The 22,077-nt window shown below is 38.5% G+C and overlaps 1 protein-coding gene across 2 annotated transcripts in view; it reads left to right on the forward strand.

Annotated features, from left to right (window-relative positions):
• LOC134006599 (peripheral plasma membrane protein CASK-like) overlaps positions 1 to 11,987 on the forward strand; it is a 46,259-nt gene extending 34,272 nt beyond the window's left edge. For both annotated transcript variants that reach the window (XM_062445527.1, XM_062445528.1), the window contains 6 exons: positions 538 to 653; positions 1,804 to 1,884; positions 6,443 to 6,523; positions 7,672 to 7,874; positions 8,554 to 8,637; positions 10,087 to 11,987. In XM_062445527.1, the coding sequence (XP_062301511.1) occupies positions 538 to 653; positions 1,804 to 1,884; positions 6,443 to 6,523; positions 7,672 to 7,874; positions 8,554 to 8,637; positions 10,087 to 10,263 (742 nt within the window). In that variant the 3' untranslated portion in view covers positions 10,264 to 11,987. The remainder of the gene's footprint in view (positions 1 to 537; positions 654 to 1,803; positions 1,885 to 6,442; positions 6,524 to 7,671; positions 7,875 to 8,553; positions 8,638 to 10,086) is intronic.
• Positions 11,988 to 22,077: the final 10,090 nt, after the last annotated feature.

A 22,077-nucleotide genomic window follows, 5' to 3' on the forward strand; every position in this document is an offset into this window, starting at 1 on the left:
ACCATGTTACACTGCTAAAATTACTCTTAACAGTTTTGTTGGAAGCATGTGATTACAGTACACTTTGTTTCAGTGTTCATCAAAATGACAGCAGAGTAAAGCAGTCTGCTAACATACCTGTAACATTACACCTTTTATCTCACATAACAGTGAGAGGCACCACCTAGTGATACAAAAGGGTACTACAACAAATCCAGAGTACATTTTCTGAAAGTCATAAGAATAATCCATCATCTACTGCATTATTGGAAAAGAGAAAAACAAGTCATAAGCAAGCTTATTTAATATAGTATGCTTATTTAATATAGTATGCTAAGTATTATGATATGCTTTCTATGAAGTGTGTAGCTTTCAGGATTTTACTAGCTACTCTTTACAACACCTTGTAGTGTAAAGTTACAACATTAGCATGTAATTACTGCTACACACTTCCAAAACAGATGCAAGCATAGATACCGTCTCACTGTCACACTCATGAAATAATTTGCCTTCATGTGTGTATCTTGAATCACAGACAAGTCTATGTATTCTTTTCAGGCGTGTGGCGTGTATAGCGATGGAGAAGACCAAACAGGAACAACAGGCCAGTTGTACCTGGTTTGGCAAAAAGAAGAAGCAGTACAAAGACAAGTACTTGGCCAAGCACAATGCAGGTAAGCCTTCACACACTACCTTTAATTCTGTGTATACAAAATAGTTAACAGCAGGTGCTAATCCACTCCAGACATTTAATTTGATAACTGGTAGAATGGAGCACTTCTTTTTGGTGACACTATTTGCAATTGACCCTAATTAATCATCAAATTACTCTACTATTTTCACGATCACTAGTAAGTCCCTGACTTAAATGGTAAACCACCTGTAGTTAGACATGCTCATGTGCTACTGACTCTGTAATATTGTGCACTATTTAAAAATGTGATGTGTTGATTTAAGTGGTTAAGGTTAAATAATCACACTGTTGTACTGTCAAATGCCCTTTCTAACACCCAGTATGTGTAAACTGCTGCACGCGTGTTGCGTTCTCCCTCCGATAGACCTCTCCTACTGCTGTCTTAATTTTGCGTTCAGTAACTAACAGTGTTGTAACAGCTTTTGATGTCAACTATGTTTTTGTTTCACTTTGTCTTCTTTTATTGTGTCTTTTTATTAACCCTTCCGCTCCCACCCTCTGTCCATATTTCATGCTGTCTCTTACCCAATGATATGGCTGCATGTAAGTAACACCAGACAGCTGGCGTACAGCTTCTGTGTTTTTCTTCCTCCTCTCTGCTTTTATACCTTGTCGTCTTCCTAATGTCTCCTTGACTTTTGAATGAATTGCTTTGTTAGGGTTGCTGCAAGCTGCTCTGTTAGTTTTAGTGTAATTCATACTGTTGAGATGCTAGCCAGCTGAGCTTGGTTGTGTTTTTCTGTCTGATCAAGGTTAGTGCAAATAAGCAAGTTTAAATGCTTTCTCAAGGCAGTTGACCTTCATCAGGTCTGCTCAGTGCTCGTTTGGCGCAGCAGTTGGTTTACATTATGGCATCATTTGAATAATTCTAAATCTCTAAATATTAAAAACCTGTCTGATTTAGGATCACAGGCTTGATTTAAATCACAAGAGAAAACATTGGATTTAATGCTAATCTCATTTGCATTGCTTTTGTCTTCTGATTCTCTATTTATACATTGCAATACACTTGTGTTCACACTATTGTATAGTAACCACTCGCATACTTATTCAAAAAGTCATTTTATTGTTCAACAATTCACATTTCCATTTACACCCTGCTAACCAAATGCTTATTCTCTGCTCCACAGTGTTTGATCAACTAGACCTGGTGACGTATGAAGAAGTGGTCAGACTGCCGTCCTTCAAAAGGAAAACACTCGTTTTGCTGGGTGAGTAAAGCTGGTTAAAAGGGGGGCAGGGACGAAAGCTCACACGTATATCTTATTGGTTTAATTTGTGCACAAACACAAATAATTATTAGTGGTTTTACTGGTGGTTACTTGCTGGAACTATTTCTTGGCCAGATACAGTAACTTGTTGTTGTCTTCTCATTGTGGGGTTGCTAGGCAACCATTGATTAGACTCCAGGAAGTCACTGTTCCTAGCTACAGAAAATTGTTCAAGCAAGTAACCTCCTGTGAAACTACACAATTGTTTGTGAACATGTTGGTGAGTTTTTAGATGTGTTAGGAGGCAGGTTTTTGTATGGTGTTTCCCTGTCTTTATTCAAGAATGTGTGGTATATACAATTTTTCCAGCATGATTTATTGATTTCACTCATATTTTGTAATGTCCCTCAAAATCCTGCTCTCGTACTCAAGCAGCCTGTACTTAAATAAGCTGTTTCTGCTCAAACTGTATGTTCACACTCAGATATATTGTTGCTTGCACAGATTTGCTTTGTCAGCTTCAGATCGCTTGTGTGTACATGGGAAACTTCTGCTCTCACATCTTTTGCACAACAACTGTCAAAATTCCCCGACCAATAGAAGGACAAGTATAGTGTTGACCAATCAAATTATTCCTGCCTTCTTGCAGGCGTGTTTGCTTTACTTCTTAGAGCATTGCATATGGACGGTAATTTCTTTGACAGGGTTCATCCACTCCCACCACCCAGGGCTTTATTACACGTACTTCCCTAGCTTTCTTATCAGTATCCAAAAGTTGAAAAGGAAGCAAGGGAAGTACATTTACTAAAGCTGTGGAGGGTGGAAGTGGACGAACCTGGATAAACAGTAACCTCCTGTATGTGATGCTCTAAGAAATAAAGCGAACGTGTCAGGAATAATTTGGTCTAAACTATATCTGGCCTTCTATTGGCTAGAGGATTCTGACATGTTTGTTGCACAAAAAAGTCAGAGAGCAGAAGTTTCACAAGCACACAAAAGCAACCTGCAAGCAAGAAGACAACCTGAAGCTGACGCAGAAAATCTGTGCAAGCAACAATATGTCTGAGTGTGAACATACCAAATTTAAGCACAAGCAGGGTTTTGAGGAACATCATTATAAAACGCTAAATCAATAAATCATGCCATCAAATTGACGTACTGCGCTAGGAACAGTGACTTCCTGGCGTCTAAACACTGGTTGCCAAGAAACAACAAATATTAGGTTCACAGTTTTTCAAGTCTGTCCCAGAACAACAGTCAGGTGCCCAAATGAACATTGACATGTTACAAGAATAATCCACTTACTATGTAAGTGATGGGGGACAAAATCCACAGTCCTGTGAAAAAATGTATTTAAATGTCATTTTTAGGCTAGTATGAAACATCAGCTATCCATATTAGTCAATTCAAAGTAGATATTTTTCAGCATTAGTGTTTTTAGTGCCAAAGTCCCTCTTTTTGTTACTATACTTCCACCACATTTCAATAGGTAAATGCTGTCTATTTAGACAAAAAGGGGGACTTTTTTTTTTTTTTTTTTACAAAAAAGATCAACTGTTGTAAAACAAGTTCACCTTTTTGTCTAATTCAGACTGCTAAAGCCTCATTATCTTCAGAAACATCAACACATTTTTGCTCAAAACAAACAGGGTGAATCACTGTAAGTGCATGTACAATTTAGCAACAAATGCTAATCCCTGATGCACATCAAATAAGTCAATAAGAACACATTCAGGAGAATTCTGATTAATAAAATCACAACAGCTACTGAGCTTAAACATCAAGAGACTAGAAAAAAATAACAGAGTGTGGGGATGTAGCCAGGATTTTGTGTTTAACCAAGCTGTCCAAATCCAGTATCTCACCAGAAGAAAATAGAGGACTGACAGATTTAGAGGATTGATTCCTTTACCATTGTACTGGTGAACAAAAGGAGCAAACCTCAGTTAAGCTCAAGTCACATCCTACACATCAATACAAGGCTGAGCTAGTAGTGACTCTCACAGGGTGGGAGGAGAAAAAAATTGTGCTGTACAATGTCAGCCAATTTAAATGTGTGCATAAAAAAACATTTGGTCATCTATGCACCTTAAGCGAAGATACTTCACAGACTGCTCTCAGTTGCTGTGAAGTGTGTGCAGTGCATTGTCACATAACTTGCCTGTGTGCAGACCAGGTGCAAATGGATGCTAATGAGTAGACTGACACTGAACTGGTGGCCAAAAAAACACAACCTCTTATATTGTGACATTATGGATTCAAGTTCAGCAACATTTAGCAGAAAGAGGTACTCTGTAAAACATCTAAAATCCAAGTCTCTACATCACAAAGTAAAATGTGAAATTGCTAACCAATGAAGAGACAACACCTGAGGATCACACTGGCGATGATATAGCCTTGTGCTTGAAACAGGCATTGGCTGCATGTGATCTGTGTGAGGAGCATCAGGTTGCTATTACCACAGATAACTGCACTAACATCATGAAAGTGGTAGAGCGTAATCAATGGCCATTAATTTACCAATAGCAAGATGAAGTTTGAGTCTCAGTCATCAGTAATTATACACTCATACCATTTTGTTTATCATATTGCAATATTTTCCACATACTGGAATTATGACTTTTTCACCAAATCGTGCAGCCCTAAAAGAAAATCATGTACTGCCAAACATTTATGGACTGCCAAAGGTGCACCACACACACAGATTTGTCTCTAGGATATTTAGTTATATTTATCAGTCAACTCAATACTTTGCCAGATTATGAAGAATAATGGAGATTTTAAAGATTCCTGTTGCAAAAACCTTTTGACCAGCATTTATATGAAGGAAGAGGTGAAGGTCAGTAAATGGCTACCACAGTACTTCAGCTTGTGAGACAGAACCAACCTTAAACTGTATCAGATCATTCAACTGCTAGACACAACTTAGTTCATGTAAAAGGGATTTGTACAAGCAAATCAAAGGAACAGGCATGGGATCACTATCTACACCACCTTACAGTTGTTAATGTGTGCCACCAAACCGCTTCATTGACCTTAAAGCATAAGGCTGTTATCTTACTATCAACAAATCTCACATTCATTACCAACAATAAACACATTTTTCTTCTAAGTATTGTGTGTGTATCCAAAGTCTGATATCCTCTGTACTTGTTCACCAAAAGCTACTAAAAACACATCAATGAGTCAGACTGGATGACATGTTCCTTCACCCTGACGAGTGTGATAATGGTAACTTAGAAATGGCTTTAAAGACTAATACAGAGCTTTGCTAGCTTGTTGTGATATGTAGTACATCAAGGTAGAAAAAGACTGTAAACATAAACGTGTATCCACAGTTGTATCTGTTGTACAACAATCTTATAGCTGTTATTAATCTTTGGAGCCATTTCTAAACAAACTATGGTAGACATTGCCTTCAGAGTGAGGAAACATGTCAGTCATTGCAGAGGTGTGGCCAATTGACATGTTCTTAGTAGTTTCTGGAAAACAATAGAGATCTAAAGCACAGAGGAATACATGAAAGTAGGTTGAGTTATTGTTGGTTTGGCTCTCCACATCAGAGTTGTTGACAATATCATCACCAGCCTTATCCTTTGTAGTGTGAAGACACTTAATATTTTGAAGCAGGGCAACAAAAACAAATCATCAACCTCGCCTTGAGTTACATCAAACTCACAAGAGAACAGATGAGGATAAGCCGCCATTACTAGACATCCGTTATGAGAAGGCAGACAGAAGCAGAACGACCACTGTTTACATACAGATCTTACACAACACAGACTCAACACTAACCACAAACCAATCAATTCTTTAAAACATATGTATATTTGACACTCACATGCCATATCTACATAAGAAATCAAATATTAGCTTCACAGGAACAACACATGTGAATTTTGTCCCCTTAAAGTAGTCCGTCTATGGAGAAATGGTTACAGCCACCCAATCGTTCAATGCACGTATGGCCCGTGAGTACTGAAGGACAGGTCCATATTTTTTCAAGCTTATCTTGAAAAGAGTAGTCAGGAGCCCTAAAGAACATTGAAACAGGTTTACTTGCTATAATGATTCCTCCTGTTCATACAGGCCATTAAGACATCTCTTCATAATGTACTTCCATTGCAAGTGATGGAGAACACAATTCACTGTCCTTGTTTTTGTACACAATTGGACTTGGATGGACTTGAAATAATCCAGACCTCTCTTTTAAAATTGTTGCTGGTGCACTATAAAACACAACCCTACAGCGGTATAGGAAATCACATGCAGTAGCTTTTGGTAACAGTGCATAATCCAACAGTAAGAACCATGAATAAAGAGGCAAAATGAACACTCCACATCAGCTGTCTGAAGAACACACCAAAACCAGACAAAGCTTCGCTGCGTAGACAGCCAGACAAACATCAAAGAGGCCATCCACATTTAACACCAGAGACAGTGCTCCATATACAACTATACGTGCAGAAAACCATTTATGAAAGTTTAATTCAACATTAAACTAGGTGTTGTGTCTGTTACTGGATTGATTAACCTGTACTTTTCTTCTTTCATTCAGGTGCACATGGAGTTGGCAGGAGGCACATCAAGAACACTCTCATTACCAAACATCCTGACCGCTTTGCCTACCCAATCCCTCGTAAGGAGGCACACACTACTACACCATAACAACTACACAAGAGTAACAGAACAGTGTGATGTGGTCACATGTTTTCAGTGTGACTTCTCAGTAGGGCTGGGCGATATGGATAAAATCAAATATCACAATATATGTGACCAAATACCTCAATATCGATATTGTAGGGATGACTGTTGGTGCTTTCACAAAATATTTACACAATGAGATTTTTGATAAATAATCATCAGTAATGTGGATATAATGACAAAGGTAAAGAACAGCTAGAACAGTCTGTTCAGCTCAGAAAAATTACATAATTTTACTGTAATGCAGCCTTTAAAACCAGGAAAAGAAACACTTATGCCGTATCATGATATTACGATATCCAAATTCTAAGACGATATCTAGTCTCATATCACAATATCGATATAATATCAATATATTACCCAGCCCTACTTCTCAGTAGAACACACAACATGCATTAACCTACCAACATACTCCCTGAACTGCTAATACATTTTCAGATGTGAGTGCAGTTGCACACATGTTTTTGTTTTCTATAAATTGTTTTCAGTTTTTTTTTTGCTGCTGTCTACTGCAGACCCCAGTAGTACAAATTCATAACAATAACATACAGCAAAGACTAACTGAAATACTACAGTCTACATAGAGGGAGACCTTATTTGGATACAGCCAATCACATTTAGCATAAAACAGTCTACTTTGTGGGAACAGTCACACTGAGCCTGACAGCAGATGCTAGACCAAATCTGAACAACCTACTAATGTCTCCCCATCTAACTTACAACAATTAACACAACAATTAACACATCTTGTCCTTCACCGTAGCTTGTTGAAGGGAGCCACCAAACAAACATTAATCAGCATGTACACATGTCTGCAAATGACTCTCTTCAATACCACTGCTAGCAAAACACTGTCTGTCCATTTCTTGGAGCTACAGCACCAGTTTTACAGTTGCAACAATTCATTGAAAAATCAATTATGAGAAAATTATTCTAAATCTATGTTATCAGTTTCTTGTTTGTAAGCAAAAATACCAAATATTTGCTGGTTCCAGCTGCTCAGATGTGAGAATTGTATGTTTTTTCAGTAATACACAGTATCAGTTTCTTACGGTGTGTCCATTCATCTGACTCTCTGTTCAGACACAACTCGGCCTCCTAAGAAGGATGAGGAGAATGGGAAAAACTACTACTTTGTGTCTCATGACCAGATGATGCAGGACATCAGCAACAATGACTACCTGGAGTATGGCAGCCATGAAGATGCCATGTATGGAACCAGGCTGGAGACTATCAGGCAGATCCATGCCCAGGGCATGATCTCCATTCTGGATGTTGAGCCACAGGTGACAAAAGCTTTGTGTGTCTCAGGCTCTTTTCAGACATGCACTGTACCTGCATCAATACAACAGCTTAATGTTTAATGGAATGATTTTAAAATCAGGGAAATTCACTGAGACTCTCCTTTGATCATATTTGCAGAGTTACACACATTCACACCTGGAAGTTGCCCAGTACAACCACAGTCTGATCTGTTGGCTGCTCTACTGGAGCAGGTGGCAGGTTAGGGCCACCTCAGTGGTGGTAATGAGGGAGGGCAAGTGCTGCTTCTTCACTTTCCAGATTCACTCTGCTGGTCTGGTGTATTGAACCAGCAACCCTCCAGTCATAAGCTCGCTTCTCTAACCTTTTGGCCACCACTGCCCCCAGACATGTTGCATTGTCTTAAGGCTTCTTATACAGAAGCAAATAACATGAATTTGATATTCATGAAATGCTGTCAATTACAACAACTTTAATATGAAGAGAACATGTCACAACCCAATGTCGTTCTACAACTATGGTCATATGTTATGCCTTCATTGATATCATTACCGTTTAACAGTAACTGCCACAACAGTCGGAGGTAAAAACAAACAAACCCTGAAAGCACTGCAGCATTATAGATACAGCACAACAGTCATGTCTCAAAGACATTATGGAACATTTTACTTAATACCTAATAAAATCTCTTTCTTTCATCAGGCACTAAAGATCCTCAGGACAGCCGAGTTTGCTCCCTATGTTGTCTTCATCGCAGCTCCCACCATCACCCCAGGCATGACTGAGGTATGCACATAAATACTTCTTTCCTCTCCCAGTCTTGCTAGTTTTTCCAGATTTATTTCATTTGCTTGTACTCACTAACTTGCGTTTAGAATTAAAACAAGCTGCGCCCTGGTGGCTGAGTGGTTACAGCACATGCTACGTGATCGCAACATCCCTTTCGACTTTGGCTTTGGACCTTTGTTGCATGTCATGGCTCTCTCTCTCTTGTTTCCTGTCTGTTTCTCTACTATCAACTTTCCATTAATGGCAAAAATGCCTGAAAGCATATCTTTAAAAAAAATAAGAAACCTGGCGTTAAAATCACCTTCACTCCTTTTTGCCTCTCTGAATGTTTCTCTCACTGCATGTGCCCTCTTTGCTTTAAGTGTGTTTGTATTTTCTTTGGCATGCCTGTTTTCATTTGCACTCAAGGTTCCAAAGTGGTGCAGGAAACTGCCTGTAAGTACTGATTAAATGCTTTGAGTTCAGCTTGTGTTTAGGTATTGTAGAAAGAAATGTCTGGCATCTATGTTTGTATGGCTGTTGTAGTCTAGCTATGTCCAGTCCTATTCCTCTTGCTCCTCAACTCCCTCTAATACTAATCCTCAAAATTATGGTGCAGCTTCATGCATTGTTGTCTCCTCTGGTCCAACCCTATCTTCTATCCTTCCTGCATGCTCAACAACTTTGCAAAATGTCTAATTATGGCATTTCTGATCAATATTGCAATTGCAATTTAGATTGCACGTATTTTCACTCCAAGCTTAATCACATACTGTTTATTGTGCTCTGTTTTTCTTTTAAGCCAATAGAAGTCAACTTCAAAGTAAACTTGGTGTAACTAGTTTCCTTAAACAGAAATTATAACCCTTTCTCACTGCTACTAAGAAATTACATCAATGTTACAGACATTAAAATACAATTTCCATAATGCATTATATTTACTGACAACAGCTAAATTCATAATTGTCCACTTGACTGACAAATATTGTTTGCAAATCGGCACTGTTGCTACTTGAGCCAACGTTAATTTCACACTGACAGCCCTGAAACACAAAGGTCTTTTAAATTGATGAGCTTAAAACCGTGTCATGGTATGCTAGAAAGTTTAAGTGGTTAAAAATCTGTCGTCTTTTTGAATAAAGTTTAAGCTTTGTTTCAGACATCAAAACGATACAGAGTGGTTCTGCTTTCTCAAGGACCCAATCTGTATTTGAGCATAATTACTTGAAGCTAAGAGCATATAGATCAGAGAACAGCTATGAATTTGTTTAGTATTTTGGTTAATTTAATCTGAAATTGTGAATAATCTTAAGTTATTGCACACATCTCTTGCCATTTGATAAAAACAAACATAAAAACTCAGCAGTAATTCTGAAAATGGAGCCTTGAAGCATATCACATTCAACAAACAACATTTCTACTCCAATCACTGAGCTCCCCCTTTCTTTTCGTCAAACACACCCTCAGGATGACTCTCTTCAGCGGCTCCAGAAGGAATCAGAGATGCTGCAGCAGACCTACGCTCACTACTTCGACCAGACCATCATCAACAATGAAATTGACGACACCCTCCACCTGCTGGAGGAGGCTGTAGACCTGGTGTCCACCACTTCTCAGTGGGTCCCTGTGTCCTGGGTCTACTGACACACAATCAACGGCATTTAGCTCATCACCCTGGACCATCCCTCTCTGATCCAACACGGATGCTAAACTTTGGTCAAATCCCCTTTGAATCATGTCTCTCTCATCAGAATCACACATCTGTAGATAAACTGTTGCTGAAAAAGAGGGAAATGAAGAAACTACTGACTCTGACACTTCACTACAGAGACTTCATCCTGCCCCCGCCCCCTTTTTCTCAACAGCCTCAAAGGCATATTGTTGTGTACATATATACATATATATATAAATGATAAAAACTAAGTGAATATGGTTCTGTCCTTATATAGTTGCAGGGAGGGGAGTGGAGGGGCAGTGTGGTAGATATTTTGTACTTTTCTTTTGTAATTGATGGATGGGTGGTAATATTGGAAAGGCAATAGCGAGCATGACCATAAAGCAGTCTTATGTGAGTGTGTGTTGACCTTTTAAGGTACTTCTTGTGGTACTCTGTGTCCTCTTCTCCGACGCCCTCTAATCTCCTCGGCCCCTGTGACAAACAAGCCGAACTTTGAAGCACATTAGAAGCTGCTATAGTGGCGACAAGTAACTCCCTCAGCTCCAAATGCAAGTTTGAGTGAAGCAAAAAGCACAGGAAACTTGGCAGTTTCTTTCTCCCCAACTCATCCCCAGCCCTTTATTTATTTCACCGGCCCTCTGTGCCTGTCAGTTTGTTGAAGGAGCACACTGCATCCCTCTCCGCTGTCGTCCCCCTGTGTTGCTGTAGCCTGTTGTACCCCCGCCTCCCTCCCCCAGCCTCTCTGATGGTCTTTGTTTACATCCCAGTTTGCACAAAACTGACAATGAAGAAGACATGTACTGCATCTTGTCACTTCAGTTTTCATTTTTGTCTTGCCTACTCTCTAGCTGTCTTTATCCCTCTCCTCCTTACATGAAATGCTAAATCAGTGGTCAGTGGACCTGGAGTATCATTCTCGGGGCATGATCTGCAATGAAAAAAGCACCGACATCCACCACTAAACACGGCTCCTGAACTGAAAGACAAAAAAAGAAAAAAAGAAACACTAATGGAAAAGGAGAAAAATAAACTGCCTTATCAGAGCCTCGGGGAACAAGTCTGTAACACCTATGCACACCCCTGGTTTCTCCCAGGCAGGCCGCCACGACAAGTTCTTCGTTCCTCACACTAATAGTGAGCCATGCTTGTTAAAATGAAAGTGTTTATAGGAATGTCTGTGTGGGAGGGGAGGGTCTCATGTAGGTGGGATACATTCAATCCTAGAGCCAACGTTTGGAACTGTTAACTGTTGTCTTAAAAAAATATTAGGAGTTCTTGTTTTGAGGGAGAGAAAATAACTAAATTTTGTGTGTAAATGTTTCAATGGTGCGTACGTCATACGAGTGAATTACCAAGAGCCAGTGTATATTAACCCTTAAAAGAAGCTCAGTATGTGACATAACCTCTTCATGCTTTACAGGAAGTGGCACAGCTCTGCCTCACCTACCGTACAGTAAACTCTGTATGAAAGGCACATCGGTGGAGGGGGTGAAAAAATAAAGCTAAAAAAAAAAAAAGGTCAATATTCCACTCTGTGTGGTGGGGATGCTGTTGTGCCACCTCGTGTGAAGTGGTTTCATTTCAAGTCCTGTGTAAATTACTTCTGCAAATGACAAAAGCAGCTCTTCTGTATGAAATGTTGTTCTTTTTTGTTATTTCATTTAAAAAAATATATATTTCCTTTTACGTGTTTAAAGTACACTGCCTGGTCTTCCTTTTGATTTGGGATGTGTGTGAGAGTGCAGGCACAGCTGTAATATTGTGAGAAATGTTACTTTATAATATTTTACATCCAGCTATGAGAAAACACTACATCAAACACTGCAGAGCTGCTTCTTAAAAACACTGTTAGCAAAACAAGATTCCTGGATATCTTATTGTAACAGGTGAAGGTTTGTCTATTGGATTTCTCCATGATCCGTTTTTAATGAGACGCTTCCACAAACATGATTATGTAGAACTCTATATTCAATGTCATGCCCACAAGGAAAGAGCAATGAGGGTCTATATTTAAAAAAACAAAACAAAATCACTTTTTCATAAATAATATATTAACGCATTGTTTACTTCAGTCATAATTCCACTTTCTACAAAACAAAGTGGAGTTCAAACAGCTGCCAGGCCCAGGTTAAGTAACACAGAACACCTAATAAACCGCTTTCTTTCTGCATCTGTATTGATTTAGAGTGTAGGTCTCAAGGAGAGTCGAGTGCTGGGTCATTAAAAGGGGATTGTGGAGCCTCGGTGGAATCTGTTCAGGCTTTACTGAATCCAAGGCCTGGACTGCTTAGGTGCCCTTGAAATTGACAAATATATGTGCAATGCAATTGTACATGCCAAGTTAATTAAGGGTGGAATGTTGAGTTGTTTTTTGTGGGGAATCTGCTGCATTGAAGGTTCCCAAGAGCACAGTGGCCTCTAATAATTATTAAACAGAAGAAGCAATCATATATCAATGTGATATTAGTTTTCCTTTTTAATAATTTTGCAAAAAATCTAGTAGGGCTGGGCGATTATGGCAAAAGTCAAAGACGATTAATTGAACTTTTAACCTCGATTACGATTAATGAACGATTATCTCCTCCCTTGATGAACAATTATGTATTTTCACAGTTTCTTTTGTTTTGTATTTAACACTGCTGCCCTCACACCATATTTTGTGACATCTTCGGACCTGAGTATCTTTAGGGAGTGAAAATAATGCTGTTTTAAGGTGTGACGCTGTGGTTAATGTCTAGTTTACTTGATTAGAACTATGAAAAGATCATGGTTTGGGTTAAAATGATCACCGGAGACAAGTTTTCAAATTCCTTAAAGATATGCAACCTTTACTGTCATGGCAACAATGAACACCACGATTAATTGACATGAGCAAGATTAAGTCGATTAGAGTTTCTAAATGTCGGTTTCAATTAATTGCCCAGCCCTAGTACTGAGTACAGACTTGTGAAGAAAAAATTCAACAATTCTACATGAGGCTGCAACATAAACTGTGGAAACCTAAACAGGTCTGAATGCACTATATACATCTTCTGCTATGTGCTGGTCTGGATGTTTGGAAGTCAAATCAAAATAGAGGACACAAGGACAACAAAGTAGTCTGTTTTTAAAATCACACGCTCTGGTTGCTCTGAAAGCACAACAGTAATGAATGCTTTAGTTCACACCAAAGTTCAGAATAATGAATATCAAAGCAGCAGACTGAGGTTTGGTCATCAAGGACGTGTTGGCTGCCTGCATGCTGTCTACACCTTATATCTAAAGTAAAAGGTAAGAAAGTGAACAAAATGAGCTGTGCAGTGTGGGAAGTTCAAACAGTCCAGTTTGACTAGAAGTCGTCGTTTAATGCATGATTTCAAAGCCTGACCAGGAATAGGGACTTTAAATGAGCTGCTTAATATCTATATATCCAGAGATACTTTTCAATAAAACTGTAAAAAGTGGATAAAAGGTCCAAGGCTAGATGTTGCAGTAACATATGAAATAAATCTGAAGCTACCAGGGAAACTGGTCTTTAAACGTTTCTAAATAAAATGACACAGAATGTGGCAGACAGCCAATCTGAAGACATTTTAACATTACTCCCTATGGATGCTCCTACAGTGGTTTCAAAAAGTATTCAGACCTGTTCACTTTTTGCACAGTGTTGCAGATTTCACTTAAAATTGATATATGGATACTATATCATTTTTTGCATATTAATCTACACTCAATCCATGATGACAAAGTAAAAATATGCTTTTAGAAATTCCATCAAACAAAAATATCAAGTCACATAATCCAACATCAGGTTAAATAAATGCTAATTATCTTATCACCTTGCTTTAAAATAAATTACTTGGCCAATTGTCAAGGTTGTTTAAAAGTATATTGCACCTCATACATCAATATTTATGTAAATTTTCTGATATAATTATGCAATATAAATTCCTTTAATATGTGCAGGACGTGACACTAACATACATGGAGGGCAAAATACTAGAAACACTTTTCAATATTTTACACTCCAGTATACAACCACTAAAAAACTAAAAGTAGTATGACTTCACTTCAATTACATACTCTTTATGAAACTTAAAACATAAAAGTAGAACTTCTGGCAGAGCTGTTGGATTGCATTAGACTGCGCAGGTGTTCTAATTAAGTACTTGGTGAGTGTTTTTCTTTTTTAATATATTTGTGCTACACTGAGGTCACAGTTATGTCATCACACATCTGTTTTCTTCACTATAAGCTGATGTGATCAGGGTTTTATGTCTCAGGCCTGTGTTTCAAAGTCATGAAATAAACCAGACCTGACTTAATCTACTCCAAACCAGCATAATAAAACAAACTGATCCTGGTTCAGTTTTTTAGGTTAATTCAAAATAGGCTTTGCACAAAACTCCTACTTTTCTGAGCCACCTGGACACCACAAGAAGACTGAATCCCTACAAGCTGAACTGGCCCTCATCTCCACAGATAAAGGTAACAAGGGACAAAGATCAAATCTTGCGAGATTAAAACGTGACGATGTTACTCGTCGAGATGAATGCTGTCTCACGAAGCAGTATTCGTGTGGCGTGCACGCCAAAAAAAAGAAAAGAAAATACAATCGGTTTTCTATCGCTCATTTGCACTTCATGTCTTCTTTTTTGTAATGTCACCATGTGGGTCAATTAACCTTGTTGAAGTAGGCACCCTTGTTCTAGTCTGTGAAATAACAGCTTCTACCTGCTGAGAAGGTGTGAGTAGGAGATGAGGAGAGGAGCAGCGGTAGGTTGACCTCAGGTCTCTACACTACCAAATTAAAACACAAAACATAAGTATGTTCTACTTGTGTATTTATGTGATACAGGATTTGTGCAATTGACTTTAATTTCTGTATTGTTTTTTTAAAATTAGCAATATATTATAATTTGTGATAAGTTGATTATTTCATTTACATTTATATACTGGAATTGTTTCTATTCATACTTCATTTTTGGTATTTGTGATTGTATACAAGTTTGGTCTTTATGGTAGTTAGTTCCATAAATACCAATATTATCTATAAAATATCTATCTATATGGGGGGGTGGTGGGGGGTCTATTACAGTGCTTGCATATTGCATACTACATATAATTCATACTTAGAAAATAAAACTGAAGTGACATTCATTACTAGATTAGTTAAAACATTTCAAAATGCACCTGCATTGTTTTGTATTTTGTGACTTTCAGTCTATTTTTCCAGTCATATTTCATCATTGAAGTTTTCTTAAAAATAGTGTTAAAATACTTGTCTCGTTCTCGTGAACCCAATATCGTCTCGTGAGCTGAGTGTATCGTCACATCCCTGCTAAAGGCTCAGTCCACCAAAACTACAAAAATACTGCATTTTCTCACTTTCAACTAATATGGTTGTTTGTTTTTGACCCCAGCCCCACCACTGAGATTTCTGCTCTTATCCCAATATGATGGAGCACATGGAAAGAAAAACTCAACAGCTACATTTCTTTCCACGAACACAAAGTTTCTGCAGATCTCACAGTCAGCAGTTCTCATTGTAACTACAGTCTCTATAAAGACTGTCTGCAGTGTGATGGGTGGATTATCCGTAGTAACCAGAAAGCATGTTAAACAGTGTGATTTGTGGATGTGTTAAACTTGTGATGTCTCAGGAAGGTGAGAAGCCAGGTGGAAACAGTCGGAAGCACAACCAGGCTGTTCGATGGGGAGATGGAAACAGTCCAAAGGATGACCAGAAGGCCCGACAGGCGGATGGAAACAGTAGGGAGGATGACCAGGGCAGGCAGGAACATAAGAGTTGTGAGGACAAAATGCCCACTGATAAATCAAGGCTGGATGTTAGGGTCAATCTTCATCATGTTTCCTGTTGGCTCATCAAGTTTTACAAGCTATGAAAAGAGCTGGAGAAGAACCAGATGACAAGCAAGCTGGAGGCTAGTCAAGTCCGTTTTATTTATATAAATTGTTGTACAGTCTGTACAACATAAGACAGTCAATCCTAAAACTACCTATTTGGATAAGGAAAGTCTGCAAGAAAAGATAAAGGAAGTCAGGAAGTACAACAGAATGAATGGTTATGTGGGATTCAGGCTGAAGGCGGGCCAAGAACCTATTATGCTCGTCAATCTTCATTCAAGATTCTGAAGTATGAATTAACAGATGTGTTAATATGATTTACTTAATTATTGTTGTATGTGTTTAACTGGTGATGTCCCAGGAAGGTGTGGTGTCAATTCAAAAGCAATCAGCGGCAGAGCATTCTACTGGTCAGAAATAGGAGGGCCTGCCCTGACCTGATGGAGACAGGTGATACACAGTCTGGCATGGGTAGGTGTAGATGAGATCCCTGGGCACTAGAGGAGTAGATGAGGCTTGCTGAAGAGAGCTGCCAGGGAACTGAGGAGATGAGTGTAAACAGTTGCGATGACAATCAGAAGGCTTGGCAGATGGGCAGAAACAGTCGGGAGGACAACCAAATAGTTTGATGGGCAGGCCGAAAGAGAAGCAGAAAGGTGGAATAGAGGGAGGAAACAGCTGGGAAGGATGATGAGACGACTGGACAGCACTCAGGCTGAAGACAAACCAGTAGAGAAGCAAGCTAGAGGCTGGTCAAGTCAATTGTATTTATATAAATCACAAGTGGTCAGTCAATTAAGGCAATGAAAGGTAGAGTGGGCCAATGGGAAAAATCAAAAAACAAGTAGAGGAGATTGTCCCCCTCCCGGATAGCATGTTTGTTTTCTCAATTTGATCTTGTCCTTCACATGTCAAACCTCCCAGCACTGACATTTAAATCTTCAAGAACCTGCAAGAAAGCATCGCTTCCTGCCTGCAAATCTAAAATGTCACCAAGATGGAAAACCCTCATCTCTCGTGTTAGTAGTCTAATTCAAATGCATATTATACAGTGTTTCCCATCTAACTTGTGCCGCACATGTCCTTCCAAAACGTTACGTTGTTTTGAACAGTTGCTTCAGCAAAGCATCTCGCCCCGCACCAATTTTTCAAAATTTTAAGTCTCACAATTTCTGCTTTATTGTACTAGAATAATGTATTAAAAAGGTGAAGTTGATTTTAAATATTTCGTAAAATTGAAGGATAACATGTTAAACCACAAAGTTGGAGTGGATTTTGATCATTGGTTTTACTCAGTCACTCTTGCACACAGTTATTAATTAAAAACAGGCGATTTTTTTGATTCCTGAAAAGCAGACAGTTCTCCCCTGACAGCGCTGATATGCTGCCTGTCCATTCACCTGCTGTCCTTGTGTCCAAGGTTGATCCTATCAATCCTGTGAGGAGTGCTGAGCTGATGGGTGACTGATGTTTCACCTCAAGAGACAGACGGACAGGTCTAATGGAATAACTCGCTGCTAAATGAACCGGGGTGTTTGCTGGCTCATCTCGGGGCCTCGCTTTGTGGCAGACTGTTGTTTTTCCTCTGCGGTGCGTGTGCAGAGATGGCTGTTTGACTGTGTACTCTGGCTCTGACGCACAGATAAGTCACTGTTTGCTCAGAGTTATGAATTGGATGCTTTGAGCTGAGAAAGCAGGAAATCCTGACACATGATGAGAGGTAAGCAGCCACTCGTGAAGCGTTGTCTGGCGGCTGTCTTGTTTTGATTTACTGTATATTGGAGGCATTTCTCTTCATTGGGATATTGCTTGACCTACAGTAATCATACCTGTGCAAAGACTGTGGCAGCTTAACAAGATTTTTTTAAGTAAATAGCAGGTGGTTGGTTGTTTACCTTACTACACACTTCACACAATATATCTGGACAAAGTGATGAGATGTCAGATAAAACTGATTTATTCATTTAAAAAGTAAATTATCAGGCTGTTGGCTAAAGTTTAAATTATAAATTTGATCTGCCCAGCATACAAATGAGTAAAAACACAGTTTTGAATGTGCATACAGTATAATTATATATGTATATTTTATGGGCTTGCAGCTGCCAGTCAAAGCAGTTTTAAAACTTTAATGCTCTGCGACAGAATCATCGCAGAAAGGAACAAAGATAGATATTATAAAATGTACAAGTGCTTTACATTAAAAGAAGTTTTGAATTTTAAAAATGACAATGCTGTGTAAGTGTCAGACAGCAACACCTCACAATGCAGAATTTTGTTTTGATTAGTTTGCAAGCGCCTACTGTACATTTGCATATCTGATGTGTGGACATCAAGCAGGTCACAGTATCAAGTAGGGGTGTGATGATACACTCAGCTCATGAGACAAGCTGATACACAATATTGGGTTCACGAGAACGAGACAAGATTTGAACACTATTTTTAAGAAAACTTCAATGATGAAATATGACTGGAAAAACAGTCCTTTGTTTGACTAAAAGTCACATAATGCAAAACAATGCAGGTGCATTTTGAAATGTTTTAACTAATCATGTAATGAATGTCACTTCGTTTCTACTTTAACTTTGAATTATCATATGCAGTATGCAATATGCAAACACTGTAAAACCCCACCCCCCATATAGATAGATATTTTATAGATAATATTGGTATTTATGGAACTAACTACCATAAAGACCAAACTTGTATACAATCACAGATACCAAAAATGAAGTATGAAGAATAGAAACAATTCCAGTATATAAATGTAAATGAAATAAATAATCAACTTCACAAATTATAATATATTGCTAATTTAAAAAAAACAATACAGAAATTAAAGTCAATTGCACAAATCCTGTATCACATAAATACACAAGTAGAACATACTTATGTTTTGTGTTTTAATTTGGTAGTGTAGAGACCTGAGGTCAACCTACCGCTGCTCCTCTCCTCATCTCCTACTCACATCTTCTCAGCAGGTAGAAGATGTTATTTCACAGACTAGAACAAGGGTGCCTACTTCAACAAGGTTAATTGACCCACATGGTGACATTACAAAAAAAGAAGACATGACGTGAAAATGAGCGATAGAAAACCGATTGTCTTTTTTCTTTTTTGGCGTGCACGCCACACAAATACTGCTTCGTGGGACAGCATTCACCTTGATTAGAAATATCGTCACATTTTAATCTTGCGAGATCTTGTGGTGTGATATCTTGACACACCGCTAGTATCAAAGGATGCTGATCAGTGAAAAACAGTCAGTCACAGAAACCTTTCTGGTAAACCAGGAGTGTATTTCGCTCTCAGTGTGAGCTTTGTGCATTTCTTATAAACTAAATAAAGAGACGAAACTGAAACAAAAAGGAGAGTTTCCGTTGACTAAAAGCTTTTCTCGGCATTGGAGCTTGTTTAGATGCAATATGAAAAGGTGTGAAAGGCCCTGATGGTGATTGAAACTTGTCATAAACCCTGAGAAATACAGTAAAGAATCATTAGCACAAACTTTGATGCAAAGCATATAAATCCTTCAGGATTTTGCATAATATTCGTCCCACTTTTGTTCCACAATGATCTTTGTATTATGATAATTTGTTCTTAGGTTGAATTCAGGTGTGTGTTACTATAGAAACCTTTTCCAGTACAAGGAGAAACGTCTGGCCTTGTCAGGTAATTACACACCGAGGGCAGCTTTCCTTTTATGCCTGTGTCACTCTGCTGCTTAAAAAGCCCATGACTAAGAAAGTGGATTCAACTCTAATGGTTACATGCTTCTGGCTAAAAACTACTAACCAGGAGTGATTAGGTTCAGAATCACAAGACTCTCCCTCATTCCATTCTTCACAATGTGAATTTGCTGCAAGATGTCGGACAAAAACATGATAAACGTACATTTCCCCTGTTTTGATCTTCTGACAAATGTATAAAGTCTCAAAACTCCTTTCATTACCTGCGAGGCTGTACATGCTCTCACTCCATAAAGCATTTTGAACCAGTGTTTGAGCTTTTATAAATTCCATATGCAATCAATGATGTCCTGAAGCAGTCAAGAACTAACTTAAACTTTGTGTACTGTGGCTTCATGGCTCTGTCTGCCCTTTGCAGTCACGACAGAAAATTCAACATGTGTAAAATGTATGTGATATTCTTTTTCCATACAGGTGCTGGTTGTTCAAACTCAAACCCATAACACATAAGAGGGGGGGAAAGTCAGGTTTCTCAATGTCACAAAAAATATTTCTTTAGTGTTAACTTTTCCACCAGTGTCTTATTCAAGTTGGACACTAGGATTTAAATAGCTTTACTATCATCATCATGCTACAGCTATAATGTGCAAAAACCTGCTGTGCCTGCAAAACTACATAATCATTTTAAAAACATTTTTCAGAATATGTTGCATATGGTTCACTTTTGTTATTCAAGAATCAAACATTTTTTGTCAACACATGACTGATTATACAAGTAATTTGCACCTGAGCTTTGATCGGTTTCAAAAACTAAATCATAGATGTGAATCAGTTAGCTATAATCCTGATTGACTGAATCATTCACGTCAGCCATTAGAGCAAGCAGCTCCTAGTCAAATACACTTAGACATATTTGCAGTTTTGTGAATCCAACCTGTGACCTGTAAGTAACATGGCAAGAATTTCTCCAACTGTAAGAGCTATAGACACCACTGTTCATGCGTTTCTATATTTGTGAACATGTATCTGGATCTAACCAGCAAACAACAACAGTCTGAAGTCAAGCTGAACAAACACGTGGCAGTTTTGAGGCTTTTCTCTCATGTTTGTGCTGAATTAATGCAACAGGTCTCACATTAACAGGAGTCTATCCTGCCCTCTGAAACTCATCTGCAGGACTTTGCATAAACAAACTGAGCTTTGCATACATCCCTGCCTCCCTGTGTGTCAGCATGCCACACTGATCCAAAACACCTCAAATGAGGCCTCTAAGACTGAGCAGGGGGTCATTTGTAGTGGGATTTTCCACCCACTTATTTATGAAAGTCTTACACATCCCAGACAGTGGGTTTGACACTAATATTCCTCTTGTACTGTTTCCATTATCCTGCACAAACATACAAAGTCTGAATATACAAAAAGCTCATACTTGTGTGCTGGCTCTCACAGGACAGACCCACTTACTGCAAACACAATCTTCCCATGCAAAACACACAAATGATTAATGTTAAACTCATATGTATAAGGGGGTGCAGACCCCCAAATCAAGTCCTGCTCAGGGCCACTCAGTGTCTGGGGCCAGCCCTGATTATATTTAGCAGTCTACAGTAAGCCTGTGTGGAGGTTGACAGTCTTCCATGTCATATTCTGTAAAGTAATAACCATAAATGTACCTCCGTTTTTACATTAAATAGGTAATTACTATAAAATAAATGCTTACAGTCCCAAACATTACACTGCATTCTCAAAAAGTTACATTCCCAAATACTGCAGGTTGCATCACACATCAATGTATCATTGCAAGTTAGAGTGTGAGAGTTTGATACTTTTGATCCACTCATCCCTCTCCCTCACATCTATTTCATGAAAAAGCTGTGTTATATAGAAGTATTTTTGATGAACTAATATGACCCTGAGGCATGGAGACATGACTAACCAGCTTAACTTTACACATAGTAAAATATTTGTAAACGATAAAGGCAAAATAACTATTAGAATATATTAATTCAATGTCTCCTACAGTCCAATATATGGTTGACTTATTCCAACTGAAATATTTATCAATTAGTTATGCAACTTGACCAAAGTGAATGTTAGTGTTCAAAGTAATGTTTACAGTAGCCAAGATATTTACATGTTCCTAATATTGTGTCCACTCCACTAATCAATATGATGCATCCAGTACACCACCACCTATACCCACTACGACCTCAACAATAAACACAAAGTAGAATTACCACCTTCTTG

This window comes from Scomber scombrus, chromosome 24 (assembly GCF_963691925.1).
Source record: "Scomber scombrus chromosome 24, fScoSco1.1, whole genome shotgun sequence".
In the NCBI taxonomy this organism is placed as follows: domain Eukaryota; kingdom Metazoa; phylum Chordata; class Actinopteri; order Scombriformes; family Scombridae; genus Scomber; species Scomber scombrus.